The following is a 22,806-nucleotide window of genomic DNA, read 5'->3' as shown; positions in this document are numbered from 1 at the left end:
CAAGGACATGCTACCAATGAGGTCGGCAAGGTAAGGGCTACTCTGACAAACAAAAGGTCTTAGATACCGAGAGAAAACTACTCGCCGCCTATTTCCATATCGGCGGAACATGGATTTCAGGGAGCTTCAAGTGAGGTTCCTGCTAACAATCATTCCCCGGTGTAGCCTTGTGGGCCATACACACTATAAGATTTTCTGAAGACTTTTTCCTTTAGATTTACCAAAACCATATAATATGAGGTCAAACCTAAACACTTTCAATTTGTATGCAATCTGGCAGGTCCTTGCACTACATAGAAAAGGTAAATCTGAAGGAAATCTAACCAGAAAAGTTGGCTAGTGTGTATCCAGCTTTAGCCTACCACCAGAAGTCAACCCCAAACACCAGTGTGGAAAAGACCTTCCATTTTAGAGTCAATCATCCAAACTCTGAGCTGGCCCAAATAATACAATGCAGAATGGAAATGCTAATTTGATCAGAGGGGGGTTCACACTGATACGGTGAGGGAATGGCGTGCAATTTTGAAGAGGCGTCACACCACATTGCCGTTCAAATCACAAGCAACTCTTCAGCAGTGAGATTGGAGCTATTCTGTATACCTCAAATTGCACCCACACCAGAACCAAATTGCATGGGTGTTCCCACACATGCAATCCGATTCTGAAAATTACACTGCGTTTTGCAAACGGATTTCAGGGTTAATTGCTTATTTATACTTAGGACCCTTTCACACAAATGATCCGATCAGATCCGGTTGTCAGTTTTTTAGGCAGGCCTGATCGTATCCTCCATGCATCCCTATGGGGCAGGGGATGTCAGCTGTGACATGTCCGACACCCGCATCTGACCCGGTCCATGAAATCCGGATGGATGGAAACCCTATTTTCCATCCATCCAGGGGATGGGATCGGATGAGAACAGAGACGATCCATTCTCATCAGATTCCCCCATTGAGAGCAGCAGGGCTCTGACACCTCCCTCTCCGCATACAGTCCTCAAGCCTAGAGCAGGATCCATAACCCTGCACTGGATGTGAGGGACAGTCCATGGCTGGACTGTGGGGATGCAGAGGATCAAATAAGCAAGGCTTACAAGCAAGATGAGCAATTAACTCTTGCAGTGCAGTCACAACCCCACAGGCAAGAGGTCCAAAGAGGTTTTTGGTGTGGTGTATAAGCAACTGTACATGCGCAGTGAAGCGTCATCAGGAAGCAACCAGGGCTCCTGATGACATCACAAACAAGATGGCAGCACTGAACTCGGCCATGGGGCAGCTTTTGGAAGAAAATAGTGGGACAATGCTGAATTCGCTGGGCAGGCGAGTATATTATTTCATCTCATCCCAGAGGTTAATATTTACAGTAACCCGACAGAGTAAAGCGTCTCCGTTTAAAGGATAAGTTGACTTTTAAAAACTTTTTTGCAGGTAATAAAAAAAAAAAAAGTGCGCATATTTTTTTTTTCTTAGAAGCCTGTGAAGCACTGCAGCAGTGATCAGCAGATCACAAGTACAATGTTAGGATGCTGCAGACTCCCAGTACACAGGAAGATCAATGCCTGTACCTCCAGTGCAGGCAGGAACAAACCCAGGAAGATCAATGGCTGTACCTCCAGTACAGGCAGTTACTAAAATCCAGGAAGATCAATAAACTGCAAGAGTGCTCATCAGCGCCATCACAGTTCATTGAGAATTACAAGCCATCTGCCACAATGCCAAACTGTACTTTTAGTTCATTCACTTACAGAACTCAGTGAATGAATAACATGGCTTTGTAAGCAGAGCCCTGCACGGGTTCACAGTAATTGCATTATGACAACAGGTGCGGAGAGAGGGTCCCCTGCCTGCTGTCAAAATGAAGGATTGGGTAGGAGGGGACTGGCAGGTGCTTTAGTAAGATGGTAAAGAGTTTGGAACCTTAATCATTAATGTCACTGGCAGCCCCTCTCTTGCATTCAGACATAATGCACTGTGTAAGTGTGCTTTTTTTTTTTTTTTTTAACAAAGCCTCTAATTACCTTTTTCTCAGAGATCTTCAGGCCGGTCACATGACTCCCAGCCACTCTCCTACTCTGATCCAGGGCTACAGCAGTAAGGGCTACAGCAGTAAGGGCCGAGATCTCACCCTGAAAGTCACATGACCGCCATGCTGGCCACTCAGTCCGTCCCACTGTAGCCCTGAGTCTCCTAGAGCGGCTGGGATTCACGTGACCAACCTGAAAAGCTTTGAAAAAGGCATTTAGAGGATTTGTTTAAAAAAAAACTTACACAGTGCATTATGGCTGGATACAAGAAAAGGGCTGGCAGTAAACTTTTTTAAAGTTAACTTTTCCACTAAGAGTGGAAGGAAGGGGGGGGGGGGGGTAGACACAGACACACAGAGCTGACAGGTGGGGGGGTTGGGAGGAGAGAGTGGACAGAGCAGAACTCCGGATGACAGAGGCACGTAAAATGACCACAATAATCAGGGCTCAGCAGCCATGATCATCATGGTCAGCACACAAGAACTGGCAAGATCAGAAAGGGGCAAATTAGACCGCACAAGCACTGTGCGGTTTAATCTGCTATAAGGGAGCAGGATCTTTATTTTTTAGGATTAGTCACTTTAAAACCTGAAGGTTACTAAGCCTGGTTCACATTGAATGCAATGAAGACAGAAGTTATCAGACTGAAATAGCACGATTTCAAAGCCATATGTTAGTGCGACTTTAGGTGCAACTTGTTTGACATCTTCATGCGCAGATGTCTAATGCCTCGTACACACGCAACGATTATCGGCCGACCGATCGTCCCACTTTTGTCCAGAGTTGTGTTTTGTTGGTTGGAATGTGCCTAGACTGCACACGAATTTTCTCGCCCAACAAAAATCTACTTCAGAAGTGATGTCATGTGCTGGTTTACTTTCCGTGTGTTTTTTCTTCTCTGAGCATGCCCAGTCTTGCTCATCAGATTTTTGTCTGCCGAAATCTGTACTGACTGACGGAAAATCGGACGTTGTGTTGATGGCCAACAAAAATTTTATAGCCTGCACACCAGATTTTATTCGGCCGAAAAGTCGGAGTCAGTTGTCGAAAGTATCATACTAACAAGCCGAAAATCGGCCGGACGTTGGCCGAAAATTCCCGGCCCATAATCGATGTGTGTGTACGAGGCATAAGCAAATCACACCTGAAATTGCCAAAAATAGTGCAGGAACTACTTATTCAAAATTGGTGCTGCACCGCAAAGTCAGCGCTGCACCGATTCAAACAGTTCCATAGCCGGTAATAGGGTGCGACCTGTCAAATCACATGACAAGTCACACAGATGTAAATGGGGGCTAAAGGTGAACTTATCCTTTAAGCAGTCCTCTATATTCAATCCCCCCTACATAAAAAAAAAAAAAAAAAAATTTTTTGGGCCAGCCCAGAGCCCATCTTTACCAACCTTTTATACAATTTAACAAAATAAAAAAAAAATAATAAAAACACGGAAGCTTAATACACTCTTGAAATACAGAAGTTTTATTTAGAAATGGCTTAAAAGTAGAAAAACTGTTGAAAGAGAAAAAGGAAAAAAGTCGGAATAAAATTGGAGTAAACCAAAAAAAAAAAAAAAAAAAAAAAAAAAAAAAAAGTATAGGGAGGAAATACGAGTCTTAAAAAAAGGCCACAAGAGATTTAGAAAGTATAGCACTGCAGTGTCTGTGACGGCTGGCTCAGTGAAGGGCGTGCACGTCTTCCAACGCGGGGCCCTTCGTACGTTACATGCATAACCACCACCAAACCATCCGTTCCAGGAGTGAATAACCCAGTGATCTGTAGGATACAGCAGATACATAGAAAAAAAAAACACGTCGAGAAGGAAGATATTAAATAATATATGTTGGCAAAATAAAGTTTTACAAAATTAAAAAAAAATAATAATTGGGAAGAACGGGATGGAAAGAAAGGCTGCAGGACATCCGGTGTGTCTGAGCCTCTGTAAAAATCTCATTAACTTTTATACGTCAATTTCATTTAACGTCAACGTTTCCATTTTTTTTTTTTTCATTTTTTTGACTGCCGGAGGGCTGAAGCCATTTTTTGTCGGAGGCAAGAAGGTAAAAGGAGACGGAGGTAGAGGTAGTCACGCCAACCCGACCCTCTCCTCAGCACCTTACACCTTGAGCAGCACATTGGGACCACTCTACATGCAAGCATTAAAGAAAAAAAAAAAAACCACGAGAGTAACCCCCAAAGCTCGCGTCGCAGCGAGCACCTACCTAGTGAGACACAAACACTTACTAAGCCATATTATTACACTGCAAGAGCTTAGATATGATAGCACATATAAACTCCTTAAGGCATTTTCATCTGTCAACCATATTAGATCTAATAGCGATTTTCTTTTTTTTTGTTCCAACGTCACAACCTGACAAGTCACCCGTTATAACTTTTCACTTCACAAATTTCAAGTTTAAAACATTCTTGCTTGCTAGCGACTGAAACCTTTAAGATTCCTAAATGAAAAGTTCCCTTGGGAACCTCCCAAAAAAAAATATATATATAGATATATGGGGGTGGGGGGGATCGTTTAATACTTTCTTGCTACAGAAAACGGGACATCTCCAAGGTTTAGCCACCGTAAAATGAGTGAAACTTTGGCAAAGTACACTTCTGAAAAGTGAGGAGCTGACCCAGGCCTCCGAGAATAAAAAGGGATTTTTTCCTTCCTTTTTTTTTTTTTTACAGTTAAGCATATGATGTGGACAAAATAAATTTTCAAAAAAATGACTGCATGAGGAAAAGAACCACGTTAATATTCTTCCTGGTCCTCTGGAGGCGCACCTTCGTCTGGAATAACAAAACCCTCCTGCAGGAGAGAAGAAGACAGAAGTTATCAGACTGAAGGCACAAAACACAATCAGATATTTAGATACAAGTTAAAAGTAGAAATATTTGTACCTTTAAAAATTATATTTGACCTGCGGGCTGTCACTAGCATTAAAGTGCTTAGTTCACCTTTTGGGGAAAAAAAAAAAAAAAAAAATAATAATAATAAATGCACATATTTTTGCAGGGGAAAGAAAAAAAAAATAAAAAAAAAAGTGCATTTATTCTTTTTCCCCCAGCAGGAGACTGCAAGGCATTGTACCACTGATCAGTGGATCAAGGGTGCAATACCAGGATCCTGCAGACAAGCCCTGCAACATTTAGCCCCTACCTCCAATACAAGCCAACTGTTTAAAAGCAGTAAGGTTTGTGAATGAACTACGAGAGAGTGCTCATCAGCGCCCACAGAGTCCATTGAGAACTACAAGCTGTCTGCCGTAACGACCAATGTTACCTGCAAGTTCTCTCATTCACAGATCGCTGTGAATAAAATGGCGTGGCCATGTGGGGGCTGCGATATTTTCAAAATCTGACAGACAATGAATGAGTGTGGGTGGCAGGTCTGGAGCATGTTACACCCAAATTACGGGATAAAGTAGAACCATAGGCAAAACTTTGTTTTTTTTTTTTTAATTTCGATAGAGTAAAGGAGTGTTATAACCCCTGTCAGATTTTTTTATTTTTTTTCCCCATGTGTCCTATTGTAGAGATTTCCCTTCACTTCCTGTCCCATAGCCAAAACAGGAAGTGAGAGGAAATCCTGGCAAAGTAAGGGAATTCCTTGACCCTCAGGTCACCAGAACTAGTGAGATAAACAGAGGTGACCAGCGCTATGGAGTTTATAACAGGTGTGTATTAATTATAAGGTGTGAGCTGCCAACAACCAAACCCCTAAGGGTTGAAAAGTGAAATAAGTGCAAAAGGGTTAAAATGGCGCTACCTTTCAAGTGATTGAGTGCCAAGTGAATAATATACCAGGTAAATAAATAGTGTATCAAAAATAAACAGTAATACTTAAATATGTTGTGCACTTTATTTTTGATTTAATTACTACAACATATTTAAGTATTACTGTTTATTTTTGATACACTATTTACCTGGTATATTATTCACTTGGCACTCAATCACTTGAAAGGTAGCGTCATTTTAACCCTTTTGCACTTATTTCACCAGAACTTGTGTCCCCATTGGAAGATTACTCCTCTATTACTTTTCTGGGGACAACCCAAAATTTGGGATTTTTTTTTATTCGCTGTCAATAATAATGTTAAACAGGACAAATAAAGGATAAATCTAAAGGGGACACACACAGCAATAAAATCCCTCTCCACTCGGTCTAAAACAAAGGTTTTTGCCTTTAGTTATAAGGAAAAAATGGACAGGATGGCAGCACTCTGACATAATCATATTTATTGCAAAAAGTCAATAAAAGCTAAAACATACCACAGTGGGATGAGGACAAAAACAGCTAACACGTTTCGCACAAAAACTGGTGCTTAATCATAGCCGATAGACAAAAATTCATAAATATATACACCCCAGAAAAGAAGAATAAAAATCTTTCTAAACCAACACACCTGCACATGTCCAATTAAGGCATTACTAGACCAACACAAAAATCTGGTGTATATATACATATGTCTACTATCTCAGCTATGATTAAAGAGGAGTTCCACCCAAATTATTTTTTAACCTAAAAATACCCCCAGAACAGTCAGGGCTAGTGCATTTAAGCAACGATAGCCTTTGAACTGTCCCCTGTTAAGCGTACCTGTAGGATGAAATACTTCCCTTTTAAATTTCTTGTCCAGCACTGCCATCTGCGGTGTGGGCAGCTGAAGCCGGTGTCCCTCTTCCTGGATTCGGAGTCCCAGAATGCCATGCTCGCCACTTCAGTGCAGGCGCGTCATCCCACAGCTGGTTCTGAGCATGCCCAGAAGCGGTTCTCATTCATTCAGCAGGGAATGACGCACCTGCACCGGGAAGGGACGAGGGACACCGGTGCAGGCGCATTGACCTCCTGGGATTGACGACACTCATCTCCCAGGAGTCAATGAAAAGGAGGAAGTGACGTTGGGGGGCGCAATCGCATAAGGAGGAAGTGGCAGGAAGGAAAGTTAATTTTTTCATTAAAAATAAGGTAAGTGAAGCAAAAAAAAAAAATATCCAATTCGGTTTTTTAATGTGTTCATGTTTTGTATGGCGTAAAGTGTAAAAATAGGGTGGAACTCCACTTTAAGCACCAGTTTTGGTGCGAAGGGTGTTAGCTGTTTTTTTCATCATTCCACTGTGGTATGTTTTTTTTTTATTTTTTTATGGACTTTTTGCAATAAATGTGATTATTTCAGAGTGCTGCCATCCAGTCCATTTTTCCCTCATGCTCCTGTTGCAACCAGGGCGTGCACCCAAGTTATTCTTCTGAGGCTGAACTTTAATGGAGGTGGTCTAGTCCTGGAGCAGCACATTACCTTGCCTTTAGTTATACTCTAACATGTAAATTTGCTCTTAAAGATGTACCTATCCTTTAACATGGTGGACTCCAATAACAGTTGTATGACTTAAGGATATCCAAACCCAAAAACAAAAACAAAAACATAAAATATTGCAGCATACCAATCCTTAGATTTACTTAGTATACATTTTCACCATTAAAAGGGGATACCCGTTGATCCTGCTGGAAACACCGTCCTTGTCACTTCCTGTGAGCCAAACGCACATTGTCGTCAACTTCCTTCTGTACATTATTCCAATTATTAAAATAGATCCACACTGCTTAGGAAAGTCGGGGCACCCATGAGCCTTTGCCATAATGTGCAAGCATGCTGCGTATTAGTCTCACATTATGACACGCTTATGTGAATGCCCTTCTCCGGCGATGCGACAGCCAACCAACACGCCCACCTTCACCAGGCCTTCTGCCATCTAGACTGCCTGCTCTGGGATGATCATAACTCCCACATATACACACAGGAGTTACTTCATCCGGGTACAAAATCATGTGGGGTATGTACACTGAGCTGCACATTAGCGGTTCAATGTACACTTCGAGAAAGAAAAGTTGACAGGTCAGGACAGGACGTCTTGTCGGTCATAAAATAAAAAAAAAAAAACCTAAAGCCTAGTACACATCACTGGCTTTTTTCATTCAACTCAGCGTGTTGGACAAAAAAATAAAAGCTGACAGCTCAGGTCGGAGCCGCTGTACTAACAATCTGATGTTAGTGTAGCGATCTCCCCTGCTAAGCTATTGTGTTTTGCCACGGGGGAGAGTCAGGGCCCTCCCACCATCAGAACACTTCAGTCAGCACTCTCAGCCATTGGCTGAGATTGCTTCCCGGGAGCCGATCAGCAGACCTTTTTCGGTCATGAGCCGGCCAATTGACCGGCTTCTGTTGGACCAGCTGCCATACATACGGGCCAAACGACAGCCGGTTTCCATTGGCATCCAGCCCATCTGTACTAGGCTTTACATGGATATTAAAAAAGGATTTTGTTCATACTCACTTTTTTATTATGATGTACTTGTATGTACTCTTCACAATGTTATGCGTTTTTCCACTTATTATCACATGTCAGTTATCTATTAGCGCTGCACATTTTTTTTCTATATCCATATATTGTTTGCACTGGATTAAGTATTGTGCTGGCTGCAGTCCCTCCTTTTTGGACCCTAGCATGGTAATTTCTCTATATTTTTAGTTCTTGTACTAGGCTTTAGGCTGCCCATAGATGGCTCAGTTTTTCCCCGATCAGAAAGCGGGCTGAAAAAATAAATTGCCCTCCGAAACACAACAAGCAAGGTGGATGGAAGAATTCCCCCCTGCGGTGCCATATTCTGACAGCAGGAAGTTGTCAGGGGCAAGATGGAAAATGTATCTCAACTGTATGAAGATCTAACAGCGAATGTTGGTAAAAATTTCATTCGCTAATGAAATCTTAAACCATCTTTCAATCAACATTGAAATGTTCTGAGAATTTTCCGTATGCACTTTTCTAGGAATTTTCATAAAATAAAAAAACACCTCTACTAGTGTATACCGAGCTTAAAGCGGTAGTAAACTGCCATTAAAAGTAAAAAAATAAATAAATTAAAGTAGGCCACCCTGCATGTTTATGTTATAATGTACTAGTATGCAGCACATGCTAGTAGAATTATGACAGACTTGCCTATAAAGCAGGGACCCCTCCCCCCCCCACGCTGTCAAGGATCCCCGGCACTGCCATCTTCACTTAGTCTTCCTTTCGGGTTCACAGGTCTACGGTTGTATAAATGGCCAGTCTTCGGTGAGGCGACTCCCGTGCACAGGCATTGGAGCTTTTGGCTTCAGCACGGAACTTTACAGGAACCACTTGGGTATGCATCCCTTCAGAGCACATACCCTAGTGACATCACCGGCACCATTACGTGAAAATATCTTCAAAAAACTGTGCAAGTTTTGGAGATACTCACTGTACCTATAGGTAAGCCTTAAGCCGAGTACACACTTGATTTTTTTCTCCCCCCTTTTTTCAACCCCGCAGGTTAAACGAGAAAAAAAAAAAAAAAACTGTCAGCTCCAGTCGGAGCCGCTGTACTAACCACACAAGGTTAGTTTAGCGATCTCCCCCGCTGAGATGTTGTGTTCTGACAGGGAGACGAACACTCCGATCAGCACTCGCTTCCATTGGCTAAAAATGCTGATCAGGAGATGCTGGTTTTCCTGCATGCTCCTCCGATTTTGGTCATACATACACCGGCTGAATATTGGCTGGTTTTTCTTTTACCCGGCTTTATAGACTTATGCGTAGATACAAGTTCAAAAGTGAAGTTCACCTCCACTTTAAATGTCGACACTTTAATCCTGTTACTTCTCGTGTATTGGAGATAAAGGAGAGAAGGACACATTTCAAGTCCAGCCTGAATGACAACAATGGTTACCTCCACTGGATACAGGAAGCACAATCACCACAGGAAGGAAGTGTGTTTTTTTGTAGGTTAACCAGGTGAAGAATAAAAAAAAAAAAAAAGCAAAGCCTGTGAAAGGAAAACCAATGTAACCACCATATCCAAGAAGTGGTAAGCTGCAACAAATCACATTTTGTTTCTGGGTTTAATACTGCAGGTAGATCCATTATTGTTCCCCAATTTTGCTAATAGGGTGACAACACTGTTAGTTTTGCATTGAAATCAGAGAGGTGGTCACCTTGGGTGCAGAGGGGTTTAGATGGGCATGTGGTTTAGGCTAATATAACTCAGGTTTAAAAAACATTGCTTCCCTCCCCCCTACTCATACTAATGCTGCAAACTGATTATGTAAAATGGTTCAGTGTAAGTCTCCTCCAGCGAGGTCAGCTAATCACAAAGCTCCAGCAGTCCTGTGTTAGTGAGCAAGTGTCAACAGCGGGGAAACAGAAGCTGTGGAGCCACTGACACAGGGAGCCGGAGCTTAGCGATCACAATACACACACACAATATATATATATATATATATATATAAAAGGGGGGGTGGGTTGGATAAAATGTGTATGTACAGGTGGGGGGAACATTTTAAACAGGATTAAGGTTAGCTTTTACTTCAACTTTTAAATGCTCCACATTGACCTTTGTGTGGGGATGTCCCTCTCAAAAACCCAAGAGCCACTGGAGGGGACCATGATACAAGTGCAGAGAGGAAAGATTCAAAAATACTGATCTTAGAATAAACTGCAGACATGAAATATGAACAAAGCATATCCCTCTATAGTTTGTACTTGTCTCACTCCAGAGCATTAAGTCATTTTTGTCTACTGCGCCTCCTTCCTTCCTTTGCTCTATCAGCAGGAGTCACTTCTGACAGGTTTTATTGACATTGAGAAAAAAAAAAAAGTGACAGGGGAGGGGGTTCCAGCAAACAGCCTGTGATTGACAGTCTCAGCTCTCCCGGTGTGAAGGAGGGTGATTCCCTTTCCGCCAAACAGCTCATTGAGCTCTGCAGAGTGCAACTTCAGCTCCCTGCTTTCTAAAAGCTCAGACAAGCTGTAAAATTCTACACTTTGAATGGCTGGAGAGAAGAAAAGACTGCATATAAATTAGGTACAACTTCTGTAGGGGGATTCGTTTCATCTCTATGCATCACCTGAGGCAAGTCACTTCCCTGGGTAGAGGGGTTAACAAACACTTTAAAAGCACTACAGACACGATAAAATGTGCTTGTTTGATAAGACATGGGACCCTTGGCTCAGATATTTGGCAGGCCCCCATTGAAGAGGGAGTGCTGTTGACCCCCACAGGGGCTGGGGGAAATGAGGGAACCTAATGAGGGTGGACGGACCTGGACGCGGACCCCCCCTTTTCTACCCATCGCTACTAATTTCTCCTTCTATCTCCTTCCTTGCTATTGCTTGGGCCCTCGTGGACCACCTGACTCCCTTCTCTCTTCCCCTTCTTTCATCCTCTGCTCCCCTTCCCTTTGCTCACTCCTACCCTTTTTTGTTTTTGTCCTCTTTTCTCCCCGTTTTATCGTTCTTCCTCATTACAGTGCACAGCCGGAGAGTCGGTGCCCCCCCTCAGTTTGGGGTGGGGGGCCAAGGCCGGGGACCTCCTAGTGCGCAGCATATTCCCTTGAGGGGCGCCGGGGGGGGGGGGGGGGCTCGGGCCCCTGGCCAACCTGGCGGTCGATTCGGGGTTCTGCTCTGACCCTGACTTGGGCTGCCATTCTAAGAATTATTCTGTTTGTTGAATTTCTTACACCGGCTATGTCTGTGTCAGATGTGCCTTGATTTACATTTTGAAGATGTTATGCCATCTTTGTAGTATATGACCAAAAGCCTTATGGGCATACTTTGCACTGTTGTACAATTTGTTTACTTTTTGCAAAACTTTAATAAGAAATATTGGACAATAAAAGCACTACAGACAAAACTTTCAATTTTAGAGCAGAGACCAGTTGCAGCCTTTGCCAGGTTTTTACCATCCTCTGGGTCTCTTTAGGGAAGATTTCCTATAACTTCCTGTAACTTCCTGTTAAGGACAGGAAGTTCCAGGAAGCTTACCACTTCCTGTTAAGGACAGGATAGCAAATCCACCCAACCAGGTTTAGAAGCACTGATCTAGACATTAAATGATGTGTTCCACAGTGTGCAAAGGAGGGGGAAGTAAAGCACTTAAAGCTGCCTTTGTAGTAACACCTTAGCTAAAAATTAGAAGTTGGGCTTTAATAAATTTGAACACAAAATAAGAACAGAGAACATGAGCTGTAAAATGGAGACATGAATAGAACCCACCACCATGCAGGGTTTTTCTTTATATTCCAGTATTTCTCTCCCATTGTGAGGATACTTACATCTGTGGCATACAGAATCTCTATGATCCTCTGAAGGACTGGGTCACTCTCTCCCTCGTTCTCTTGGCAAATCAGCTCAATATTTCTTAGCTTGCCGAAATAAAAGTCTCTTTCTTTTTCAAGATCTTCAACGGTAATCTTAAGAACATTTATCTGAAAATGCCAAAATGTACATTGTTACACACTGGAGACAAAAAAGAAACAAATTCAAATTGGAGAGGAAACTAGGGTTGCACCGATACGAGTATCGGTACCGATACAGAGCATTTGTTAGAGTACTTGTGCAAATGCTCCGATGCCTAAACCGATACCTCTTGGAAGTCAGTGGGCGGACAGAAGACCAAAGGAGTCGGCGCACTGTCAAGATTCAACACCACGCTGGTGTGTAAAGCTGGCCGGAGCAGGGGCACAAGAAAAATAAATAGTTCTGTCAGAATCGGCGATCTGTCAGATTCAGTAAATAAAGTGACGTTCCGACAGAACACTGCAACGCCCATCTTTATTTATTTTATAAAAGTTGCAGTGAGGTCAATCTGACACCTATCAGTGCTCATCAATGCTGCATATTAGTGCCTCCTCATCAGCTCCCATCAGTGCGGCATAAGAAATTAGTCTGTATTGTGCTTTGAAAACTGTCATATGCAATATAAAAAAAAAAAAAAAAAAAAAAAAAAAGTATCGGTACTTGTACTTTCCCAGGCTGATTTTCAGCTTTCAGCGCTCTTACAATTTGAACAATTAGGCGGTCATGCAACACTCTACCCAAATTACATTTTTATAATTTTAGTATAGTTTTAGCACAGATAGCGCTTATTTTTTTGCTGGTATTTTATCACCACTGGGGTTTTTTTTTGCGCTGCAAATGAAAAAAAAAAAAAAAAAAAAAGAAGACATAAAATTTTGCAACAAGGTGTTTGTTATACAAATTTTACAAATAAGTAATTTCTCTTCATAAATTTTGACCAAAATTTATACTGCTACATTTCTTTGGTAAAAATAACCCAAATCAGGGTATATCATCCGGTCTGTGTGAAAGTTATAGAATCTAAAAGCTATGGTACCAATCATTGAAAATTGATCACACCTGATGTACTGATGGCCTATCTTGTTTCTTGAGGTCCCAACACGTCAAGACAGTACAAATACCCCCAAATTACCCATTTTTGAAAGTAGACAGTCCAGGGTATTTAGTAAGAGGCATTGCGAGTTTATTGAAGTTGTAATTTTTTTCCTCCTAATTCTTTGGAAATGTAAGAAAAAATTTTATTTTTGTCTTACCATAAAAAATCCTTTTCTCTGATGTTCATTGACAGACAAAGCTTCAGAATCTTCTTAACCACTGGGTTATGCTGCCCCGTACAGGAGTAGGACACTAGGCAGGAAAAAGCTTTACGGGCAGTCCCAGGGGGTATACTCCCACACTCTGCTATAGGCATTTAGTTTTGTTGCAAGCAGTGTCAGAAGAAAAATAACTCAACTCAATAGAGGGGTGGGTGCTGTGTACGTCAATGAACATCAGAGAAAAGGATTTTACGGTAAGACAAAAATCCAATTCTCTTTCGTTCATTGACAGGCACAGAATCTTCTTGAACATTGGGACGTCCCAAAGCAGTGTTAACATGGGGGGTGGGAAAAACAAAGCTAAAAAAAATTCCCGAAAGGCCAAAACTTAGCCAATCAGGTAACATGGAGCTCACCTGAAAACAATACACCCTCAAAGAGAACTAGGTCCTCTCAAACAGCAGCCTGCAAAACCTTGTGGCCAAAAGCAGCATCCGCAGATGCCAGTATATCCACTTTATATCATTTTGTGAAAGTGTGCACAGACGACCAGGTGGCCGCCTTGCAAACCTGTATCACTGACGCCTGATGGCAGAAAGCCTAAGAGGCACTAAGCGCCCACGTAGAAAGTGCCTCAACAGGAACAGAGGAACCTGACCCTTGATGGAATAGGCCTGCACCACTGTCTGTCTTGTCCATCTGGAAAAGGTCGTGGCAGGCACAACCAACCCTTTGCAAGGTCCATCCGTAAAAGGACAAACCATAAGGCCAATTTCCTAAACGACTCAGTTGCCGCAAGGTACACCCTGAGCGCCCGACCCACATCCAGAGTGTGCAAGGCAATCCCCCCTAGGAGGTTTAGACTTAGGACACAGGGAAGGCTGCACAATGTCTTCATTCAGATGGAAACCAGAAAACCTTAGGAAGAAAAGACTGACAAGGGCAAAGCACCACTATCTCTGTGAGCCACCAGGTGAACGACAAGACAACGCCACCAGCTCCGAAACCCTGCGTGCAGAAGTAAAGGCCACCAAGAAGGCTACCTTATCCGACAATGTAAGCAGAGGAAGCTAGCAAATATTTTTGAAAGACGGTTACTAGAGAACCGACAGCATCAAATTGAGCTCCAATGAAGGCTACGGAGACCGTACTGGGGGAGCCAAGTAGCGAACCTCTGAATAAAGGTGCGATCCAAAGAATGTGTAGCCAAAAGGATGGTAAAAGAACAGCCAAGCCATTAAAGCCAGCAACTGTAAAGCAGGATGGAAGATTTGCCCTTGCACCAATAGATCTTCTCTGAGAAAGTCTCCAAGGGGCATCAGCGTCAGGCCGTACCAGATCGGCGTACCAAGACCAGCGAGGCCAGTCTGGAGCCACTAGAATGATGGAATCCCTTTTGCCTCGATCCTTTGCAGAAGACTCTGCAGAAGTTTTAGTGTGGGGAAATGGCGTATATCAGAGGATACTGGACCCAAGGAGCCACCAGTGCGTCTGTGGCGTCGGCCAGAGGATCCTGAGACCTTGCCTCAATTCCATGTACCTTCCTGTTGAAACGAGAGGCCAACAGGTCCACGTCGGAATTTCCCCACTGAAGACCCAGCTGAACCTTAGAATGCCAGCTACCTCCTGGCCACCAGGACACTTCTTGTGCCCCCTTGGTGATTGACATACGCCATGGCATAGTCCTGTTGACGCCTTACTGGGCACCCCTAAAGGCAATTTGTCCAATTAGCCAGACAAACCTTATCGCCCAAAGTTCCAGTATATTGATCGGTATTCTTGACTACTCAGGATCCAGACCCCTTGAACACATCCATGCCCAAAACGCCTCCCCACCCGGACAGGCTGGCAACCGTGAAGACAACTGTCCAGTACAGGGGAAGGAAGGATTTGCCCTGTTGAAGTGCCGGAGAGCGAAGCCACCATATCAGGGACCCCCTCGTATCCCTGCTCAACAGGATCAGATTGTATAGAGACTGGGGATTCTTGTCCCACTTAGCAAGAATCTCTTTGCAGAGGTCTCGAGTTGAACTGTGCAAACGGAACCACCTCGAAGGTAGACCCCATCTGGGCCAGCACCCACATGCAAGTCCGGAGGGATGACCATCTGCTGGACAGCAGGAGACGAATTGTAGCCTGCAGTTTCTGGAGTTTGTCCAGAGGAAGGAGCACTCTGGCTGAGGCCGAGTCCAGCTTTGCAGACGGAACCAGGAGCAGACTTCTGAAAATTCAGAATCCAGCCAAACTCCCTCAAGCTCATATGGCGATTTCCAGGTTTTCACCAGAGCAGTTGGTAGATTACATTCGCAGAAGGAGGTCTTCCAAGTAGCCTAGTACCGCAAGATCCCCTGTTGGCGTAACAATGCTAGCACCGGGGCCAACACTTTCGTGAAGACCCAAGGAGCATAGGCGAGACCAAAGGGTAATGCCACAAACTGATAATGCTCCTCTCCCACGGCAAAGCGGAGGAAGTGCTGGAGACCGACATATTGGAGTGTGAAGGTAAGCTTCCTTGATGTCGATGGAGGCAAAAAAATCCCCCTGATGCAGGGAGACCACCACCGTACAAATGGACTCCATTCTGAACTTCTGCACCCACACAAAGCAAGCTCAGAGCCTTGAGGTCCTTAATTGGACGCACCTTGCCTTTCTTCCTGGGGACTTTAAACAAGTTTGAGTAAAACCCCTAAAAATGTTCCGAAGTCAGAACCATCACATTATAAAGTAAAAGGACTTGCACCATCCCAAAAATATCCTGTAAGCAGACCGGGGACAGTCGCATGTTGAAAGGAAGACCCTTACCGGAGGCAAGAAGAAAACGCGATCTTGTAGCCCAACCAAATGACCTTGTGGACCCACTTGTCTTGTACCAGGGGAGTCCACGGGTCCGGGAACCAGCGAAGACGCCCCCTCCTCCACCCTAGATACGAATGAGGGCGCACCTTCATGCTGAAGGGACCTTGCCCACAGGTCTGGAGAAGGCCCAGATGGAGTCATGCATTGCACCCACGATCCGCTCATTCTGGGTGCAATGCTTTGCAGGCTTCTAGTAAAAATTAGGGAAGGTCATAACTAGTCAGTTTATTTTTGGCCATCTGTGTCCCATTGGGGAGATTTCCCTTCACTTCCTGTCCTATATCCACACAGGAAGAGAGAGGAAATCCCTGCCAATTAACCACTTGCGTACTGGGCACTTTTACGCCCAGACCAATTTTCATCGTTCAGTGCTGTCACATTTTGTACGGTCATGCAACACTGTACCCAAACAAAAATTTTTTTTTTTTTTTTTGAGACAGAGCAGAGCATTCTTTTGGTGGCATTTAATCAGGATTGGAGTTTTTTTTTTTTTGCTAAACAAAAAAAGACCGACAATTTTATGAAAAAAATAAATAAAGTGTCTGCTCCGGTTATTACACTTTGTATACAAGTAATTCTGCTTCACATATGGGTGCTGATGAGGAAGCACTGGTAATCAGTGCCCTGATTATAAGTGTAGATGTTCCCTGTGTCGATTTGTGGGTTATTGGCTCTCCTCACGTGCTGTCAGTGTGATCCTGTTTACACAGATTGGGCACAACTGATCCCATGGTAAACCGCTGCGATTGGCTCTTTGGAAAGGGATTTAGGAAAATGGAAAAGGATTTAGGAAAACTAGAAGAATGGTCAGAACTCTGGCAACTGAAATTTAATGTGGATAAGTGCAAGATAATGCACCTGGGGCATAAAAACCCAAGGGCAGAATATAGAATATTTGACACAGTCCTGACCTCAGTATCTGAGGAAAGGGATTTAGGAGTAATTATTTCAGAAGACTTAAAGGTGGGAAGACAATGTAATAGAGCAGCACAAAATGCCAGCAGAATGCTTGGATGTATAGGGAGAGGTATAAGCAGTTGAAAGAGAGAAGTGCTTATGCCGCTGTACAGAACACTGGTGAGACCTCACTTGGAGTATTGTGCGCAGTACTGGAGGCCATATCTCCAGAAGGATATAGATACTCAAGAGAGAGTTCAGAGAAGAGCTACTAAACTAGTACATGGATTGCAGGAAAAAACTTACCAGGAAAGGTTAAAGGACCTTAACATGTATAGCTTGGAAGAAAGAAGAGACAGAGGGGATATGATAGAAACTTTTAAATACATAAAAGGGAATCAACTCGGTAAAGGAGGAGAGCATATTTAAAAGAAGAAAAACTACCACAAGAGGACACAGTTTTAAATTAGAGGGGCAAAGGTTTAAAAGTAATATGAGGAAGTATTACTTTACTGAGAGAGTAGTGGATGCATGGAATAACCTTCCTGCAGGAGTGGTAGCTGCAAATACAGTGAAGGAGTTTAAGCATGCATGGGATAGGCATAAGGCTATCCTTCATACAAGATAGGGCCAGGGACTATTCATAGGATTCAGATATATTGGGCAGACTAGATGGGCCAAATGGTTCTTATCTGCCGACACATTCTATGTTTCTTTACCAAAATCTGATCAGCTGTGTCCCAAGGACACAGCAATCACAGATGACTGTGGATGCGTGCCACAGGAGGCGCACAAGTGGCGCAATCCAAGGAGGACGTCATGACGCCCTGTGGGCAATGTGCGAGCGCGCTGTAGTCATTCGGCTATAGCACGGTCGCAGAGATTAAAAGTGCTGCGTAAATTGATAAGAGTGCCTGTAATAAATAATATAAAGCTACAACTGAAAATTTTAATAAAGCTTCAATGTCTCATGTACTGACTTCACAATCCAGAGATTCATTTTCACATGGCCTACCTGTTGGATTAGTTCTGCAGACTCCTCTTCTCCGTTGCCAATACCTGCAGGTTTCCTGCCAATCCCCTGGACAGGTTTGTTGGGAGCTGGGGTCCTCTGGGCTGGTACGACCCTCTGTGGAGCTAAAGAGCGGATACATAAAATTACACACAGACTTATTAGCTCCATAGCCACAGTGAGCAGAAACTGTGCCGAAGACAAGAAACCACCATAACCCAGAAATTGTGATGAGCCACCTCTAAGAAAATGTGCACCCCTCTCCCTAACAAACAAGTACCAATCTTAGCCATTTTCCTTCCGTCTCCGGCAGCTTTGGGAAGCTTTGTTGTTTCACCAGACTCATCTGTAGAAGGTACAGTATTTATTGATCAGAGCCATAGACATTACCAACATAAACCTCTGTCTGGTCACATTCAAAACACATTTTACAGCTATTAATAAATACTCAGGACTAAAAAAAGGAGGGAATGCACTTTCCTCAAACATCGACATCAAATGAAAACATGCAGCAAGCCACAGTTTACAGATCTCCAACTGCTTTACAAAAAATATATACATCTCAAAACACAAAAAAAAAAAAAAAAAAAAAAGTTTTAGTATGGTGGTAAATGATAAATGCTGAGACACCAGATTAGGACAACACAAGTACCTGCTCAAGGATCATCTCTCTAACCCCCAGACATGGATATACACCGATTAGCTGTAACTTTACGACCACTAACAGGTAAAGTGAACATTATCTTTTTAAAATAACATCTGGAAATGGGTGGGATATATAGGTAGCAAGTGAACACGTTGCCCTTAAAATTCATGTTGAAAGCAGAAAAAAAAAAAAAAAAAAATGGGCATCTCAATGTGTTGTGTATGGGGCGGTGTAGCCGCCAGCCCGGGTCACGCTGACCCATGTCCACAGCCAAAAGCACCTACAATGGGCACGAGCATCAGAACCGGACCAATGGAAGCAAGTGACCTGGTCTGACTAATGAGGTTTTTTTTTTTACAACGTGGATGGCCGGGTGCCTGTGCAACACCGACTTGGAGAAGAGATGGCACCAGAATGCATTATGGGAAGAAGGCAAGCAGGCAGAAGGCAGTGTGATGCATTGGGCAATGTTCTGCTGGGAAGCCTTGTATCTTGCCATTCATGTGGATGTTTCTTTGTACCAACTACTGAAAAATATGATTGCTGACCAAGTACATCCCTTCATGAAAACAGCATTCCCTGAAGGCAATTGCCTTTTTCAGCAAATAAAAGTGCTCTGCCACACTGAAAAAATGGTTTGGTGTAGACTTGGCCTCCAAATTCTTCAGGAATAAAAAAAAAAAAAAAGTGATCCACGGAGGCCTCACCTCACAACTTACAGGACTTAAAGGATGTTACTGATGGCTTGGTGCCAGACACCACCACATGCCTTTAGAGGTCTAGTGGAGTCCATGCAGCAACAGGTCAGGGCTGTTTTGGCAGCAGAAAGGAGGTCTACTCAATATTAGGTGGGTGGTCATATAGTTATGGCTGATCGGTTTATATCCAGCCACCCTCCCTTTGCCTTGTATCCTAGCATCTGAGCTTCCACTTGGAGATGGCACGGCACTCATGTGATAATGTTTGGGCCTGGGGATTGGTCGCTCAGGCCCAAACCCAGTCAAAGGGGAGGTCATGTGCTCCCCCTCATACCCTACTTTATCAACAGCTCCAGGAGCACAAGGTGAGGACGCTTAGTTGAGTAACTACCGTATTTAATCGGCGTGTAACACGCACCTTTTCCTCCTGAAAATGGAAAAAGCAACAGTGCGTGTTATACGCCGATTAAATAAATAAATAAAAAAAAAAAAAAAAAAAAAAAAAAAAAAAGAAGAGGCCAGGAAGCAGCGCCGAGAGGAAGAAGGGGGCGGGCCGGTCCGAGGGGGAAGGAATGACGAGCTGTCATCGGAAGTCCCGCCTCCTATGCCAAGCCGTGCGACCTCTATCATAGGCCCTGGGGCTTCCAATGACTGCGATAGCTCGTCCTATCTTCTCCTCGGCCCGGCCCGCCCCTTCTACCATTTGGCGCTGCTTTCTAGCCTTTTTTAAAATGGATTTAGAAAGTGTCACTGGCGCTGGCGAGGCTGCATTGATGGACACTGGCGCCGGCGAGGCTGCATTGATGGACACTGGTGAGACTGCATTTGATTAAAAAAAAAAAAAAAAATGTTCCGAGTTCAAAGCTGTTGATTTTAAATTTTAGGTTTTATCCTGAAATTTCTCTCCTAAAATTAGGTGCGTGTTATACGCCGATAAATACGGTAAATATGCCATGTGCAGACAATTTCACTGTAAAAGTGATGCTGCTTTAAAACAAAAGCAGCAACTCTGCAAAAAAAATAAAAATAAATAAAAAAAAAAAAAAAAAAAAAAAAAAGGACTCACCTGCCCAGCCAAAACAACAGTGCTAGAAAATGCCAACACTATGCAGTACGATTGAATGCTTATACCTCAAAAGGTAGTGAAGGGTCCCAATGACACATGGCAGAGAAGGCTGGGGTGGTAAGCCACAAGTAACGTAAAGCCAGTATGATTATTAAGCATTTTTAAAGTGAATGTTTTACTCCGCCTACTTCCGCTGTTTCACAAATGCAGCAGAAAAAAAAACACACACTTTACAAAAGTAAAGCTCCTCAACTGCACTTCCCAGATTCCTGTCTCCGTGCCTTTGTGCGAGTGTAAAATGATCCTATAAGTTGCTTAGCAGGAGGAAGTCTATACTAAAGGCAGTGTGTTTGTGCAGTTATACAGCACACACAAATAGGCACCTAGGACATTTTGCATACCAATCTATAGATCTGTATACCCATTACAACCTTTGCCGTTTGATGCATGCTACAGATCCCTGAACACTGGGAGTGCTGGAAGCCAACACAAGTCCTAGCTGTGGGATGCAAAAACCTCCCATCAGCAACCCCTTTAATAGACTGAAGAAAAACTAAGACATTTAGTTTTCTATAAAGGACCCTTCTATAGGACTAGATGAATAAATAAAGGAACTCTTTCATGGCACACTGCCCTCAGAAAAAAAAAAATCTTACTGGCTGATCTGAGTACAGAAGAAGCATTTATAGCTACTCCCCCTCCTGCCAGATACCTGAATTTGTTGATCCAATGGGTTTCTTGGGTTTGTTCAGGACTGGAGTTGGGAGAACTGGAGCGGGATTTGTTTCTTGCCCTTGTCCTTGTCTGGTAGCCACTGGGTCATACTCTTTTCCGTCGTAATTTGCATCGAAAAACTTTTTAAACCACTGTACAAATTCAAAGTTGTCTTGGAACTTTCCTTTCACCAATCGGTCAACTGGAATTATCTACAGAAATAGGAATAGTAAAAAGCAATAAAATATTGTAATAATATAAATATATCATAAAAACCAAAAGAGAACGGCACTCATGGGTCTTGAAAAGTGAACGCAAAATAACAGTTTTATTTAGACGAGGCACATCCTGAGGAAGACGAGCTTGGGCCTTGCACTAACCTCTAAATAAAACCCGTTCTCGTGCGTTCACTTTGAGACCCGTGGGTGCCGCTCTCTTTTGGATTACATGCACTAAAGTTTTTGCTGCGCACCAGGGCCCATTTTTTCTCCCCAATTTGTGTGCGGTGGCAACCATTGGATATCATAATAATAATAATTTAAATGTATAATAAAAAATTATTATAAAAATGCCAAAGGCATGCTGGTAGCCCAATTGGCTCCCGTCTAATTTGACCCTAGTACGTGTGTGTATGACTGAGAGTTAGGGTCCATTCACACTAGTGCGACTTGTCAGGCGACTTGGTCGCCTGACAAGTCGCGGTCGCTCGCCATTGAATAGTACAGGACCCGTTCTAATAGGAGCGACACAAGTTGCTCCGACTTAGAAAAAGGGTCCTGTACTACTTTGGGGCGACCTGGAGGTGACTTGCATTGACTTCAATTATATGAAGTCCGTGCAATTCACGCCGAGGTCACGGTGCACGCTGTGCACAGCGACTTCACAGGTCGCCCCAGCAAGTCGTGTCACGCCAGTCTGAATGGGCGCTTAGGGACCTTGGACTGTAAGCTTCTTGAGGGCAGGGACTGCTGTGAATGTTCAATATATATGTAAAGTGCTAAAATAGACAGCGCTATTCATATACCTGTAATAAATAAAAAATTGTGACAACAAAAATAATGTAGGATTATAAATAACTAATGCACAAGTCTCTAGATTATGGATTAGGAGTGGCACAGGAGGGAGGCTGGAGCAGCATTTTCTAAAGTGTACATAAGCCTGTGGTGGCAATGCTTACTCACAGTACCTATGGAGAAGCAGCATAGTCACCCTAGGACAGAATTAAAGAACACTTTCTCCTCTTCGCCATTACATAGGGTGGAGGTGTTCTGTATTCCAGAGGTGAGCTGGGCACCTCAGAGTATAGGATCATGGGACCACCACCTGGGAGAGTGCCAGTATACAAAAAGGGAGAGCAGCACTGACAGCATAGGACCCAGTCAGTCAACCTCAAAACGCAAAGGCCATTTTGTGAGCATAGGATGTCACGGACCCATTTCCCGAGGTGCCATCACCACACATCTATACTCTAAAAGGTGCCGCT

At 43.4% G+C, this 22,806-nt stretch overlaps 1 protein-coding gene across 4 annotated transcripts in view; it reads right to left on the bottom strand.

Annotated features, from left to right (window-relative positions):
* Positions 1-3,564: 3,564 nt before the first annotated feature.
* The window catches only part of MAPRE1 (microtubule associated protein RP/EB family member 1), an 83,258-nt gene continuing 64,016 nt past the window's right edge, over positions 3,565-22,806 (bottom strand). For 3 of the 4 annotated variants that reach the window (XM_082271665.1, XM_082271664.1, XM_082271663.1), the window contains exons 4-7: positions 21,322-21,535; positions 18,203-18,324; positions 12,154-12,306; positions 3,567-4,832 (exon numbers count right to left, since the gene is read on the bottom strand). In XM_082271665.1, the coding sequence (XP_082127791.1) occupies positions 4,776-4,832; positions 12,154-12,306; positions 18,203-18,324; positions 21,322-21,535 (546 nt within the window). In that variant the 3' untranslated portion in view covers positions 3,567-4,775. Of the gene's footprint in view, positions 4,833-12,153; positions 12,307-18,202; positions 18,325-21,321; positions 21,536-22,806 lie in introns of all 4 variants that reach the window. The other variant, XM_082271662.1, reaches the window with a different exon arrangement.

This window comes from Pelophylax lessonae, assembly GCF_965119305.1.
Source record: "Pelophylax lessonae genome assembly, chromosome: 11".
Taxonomy (NCBI): domain Eukaryota; kingdom Metazoa; phylum Chordata; class Amphibia; order Anura; family Ranidae; genus Pelophylax; species Pelophylax lessonae.
The sequence above is the reverse complement of the archived record's forward strand: the minus strand, read 5'-3'. Positions and strand labels throughout refer to the sequence as shown.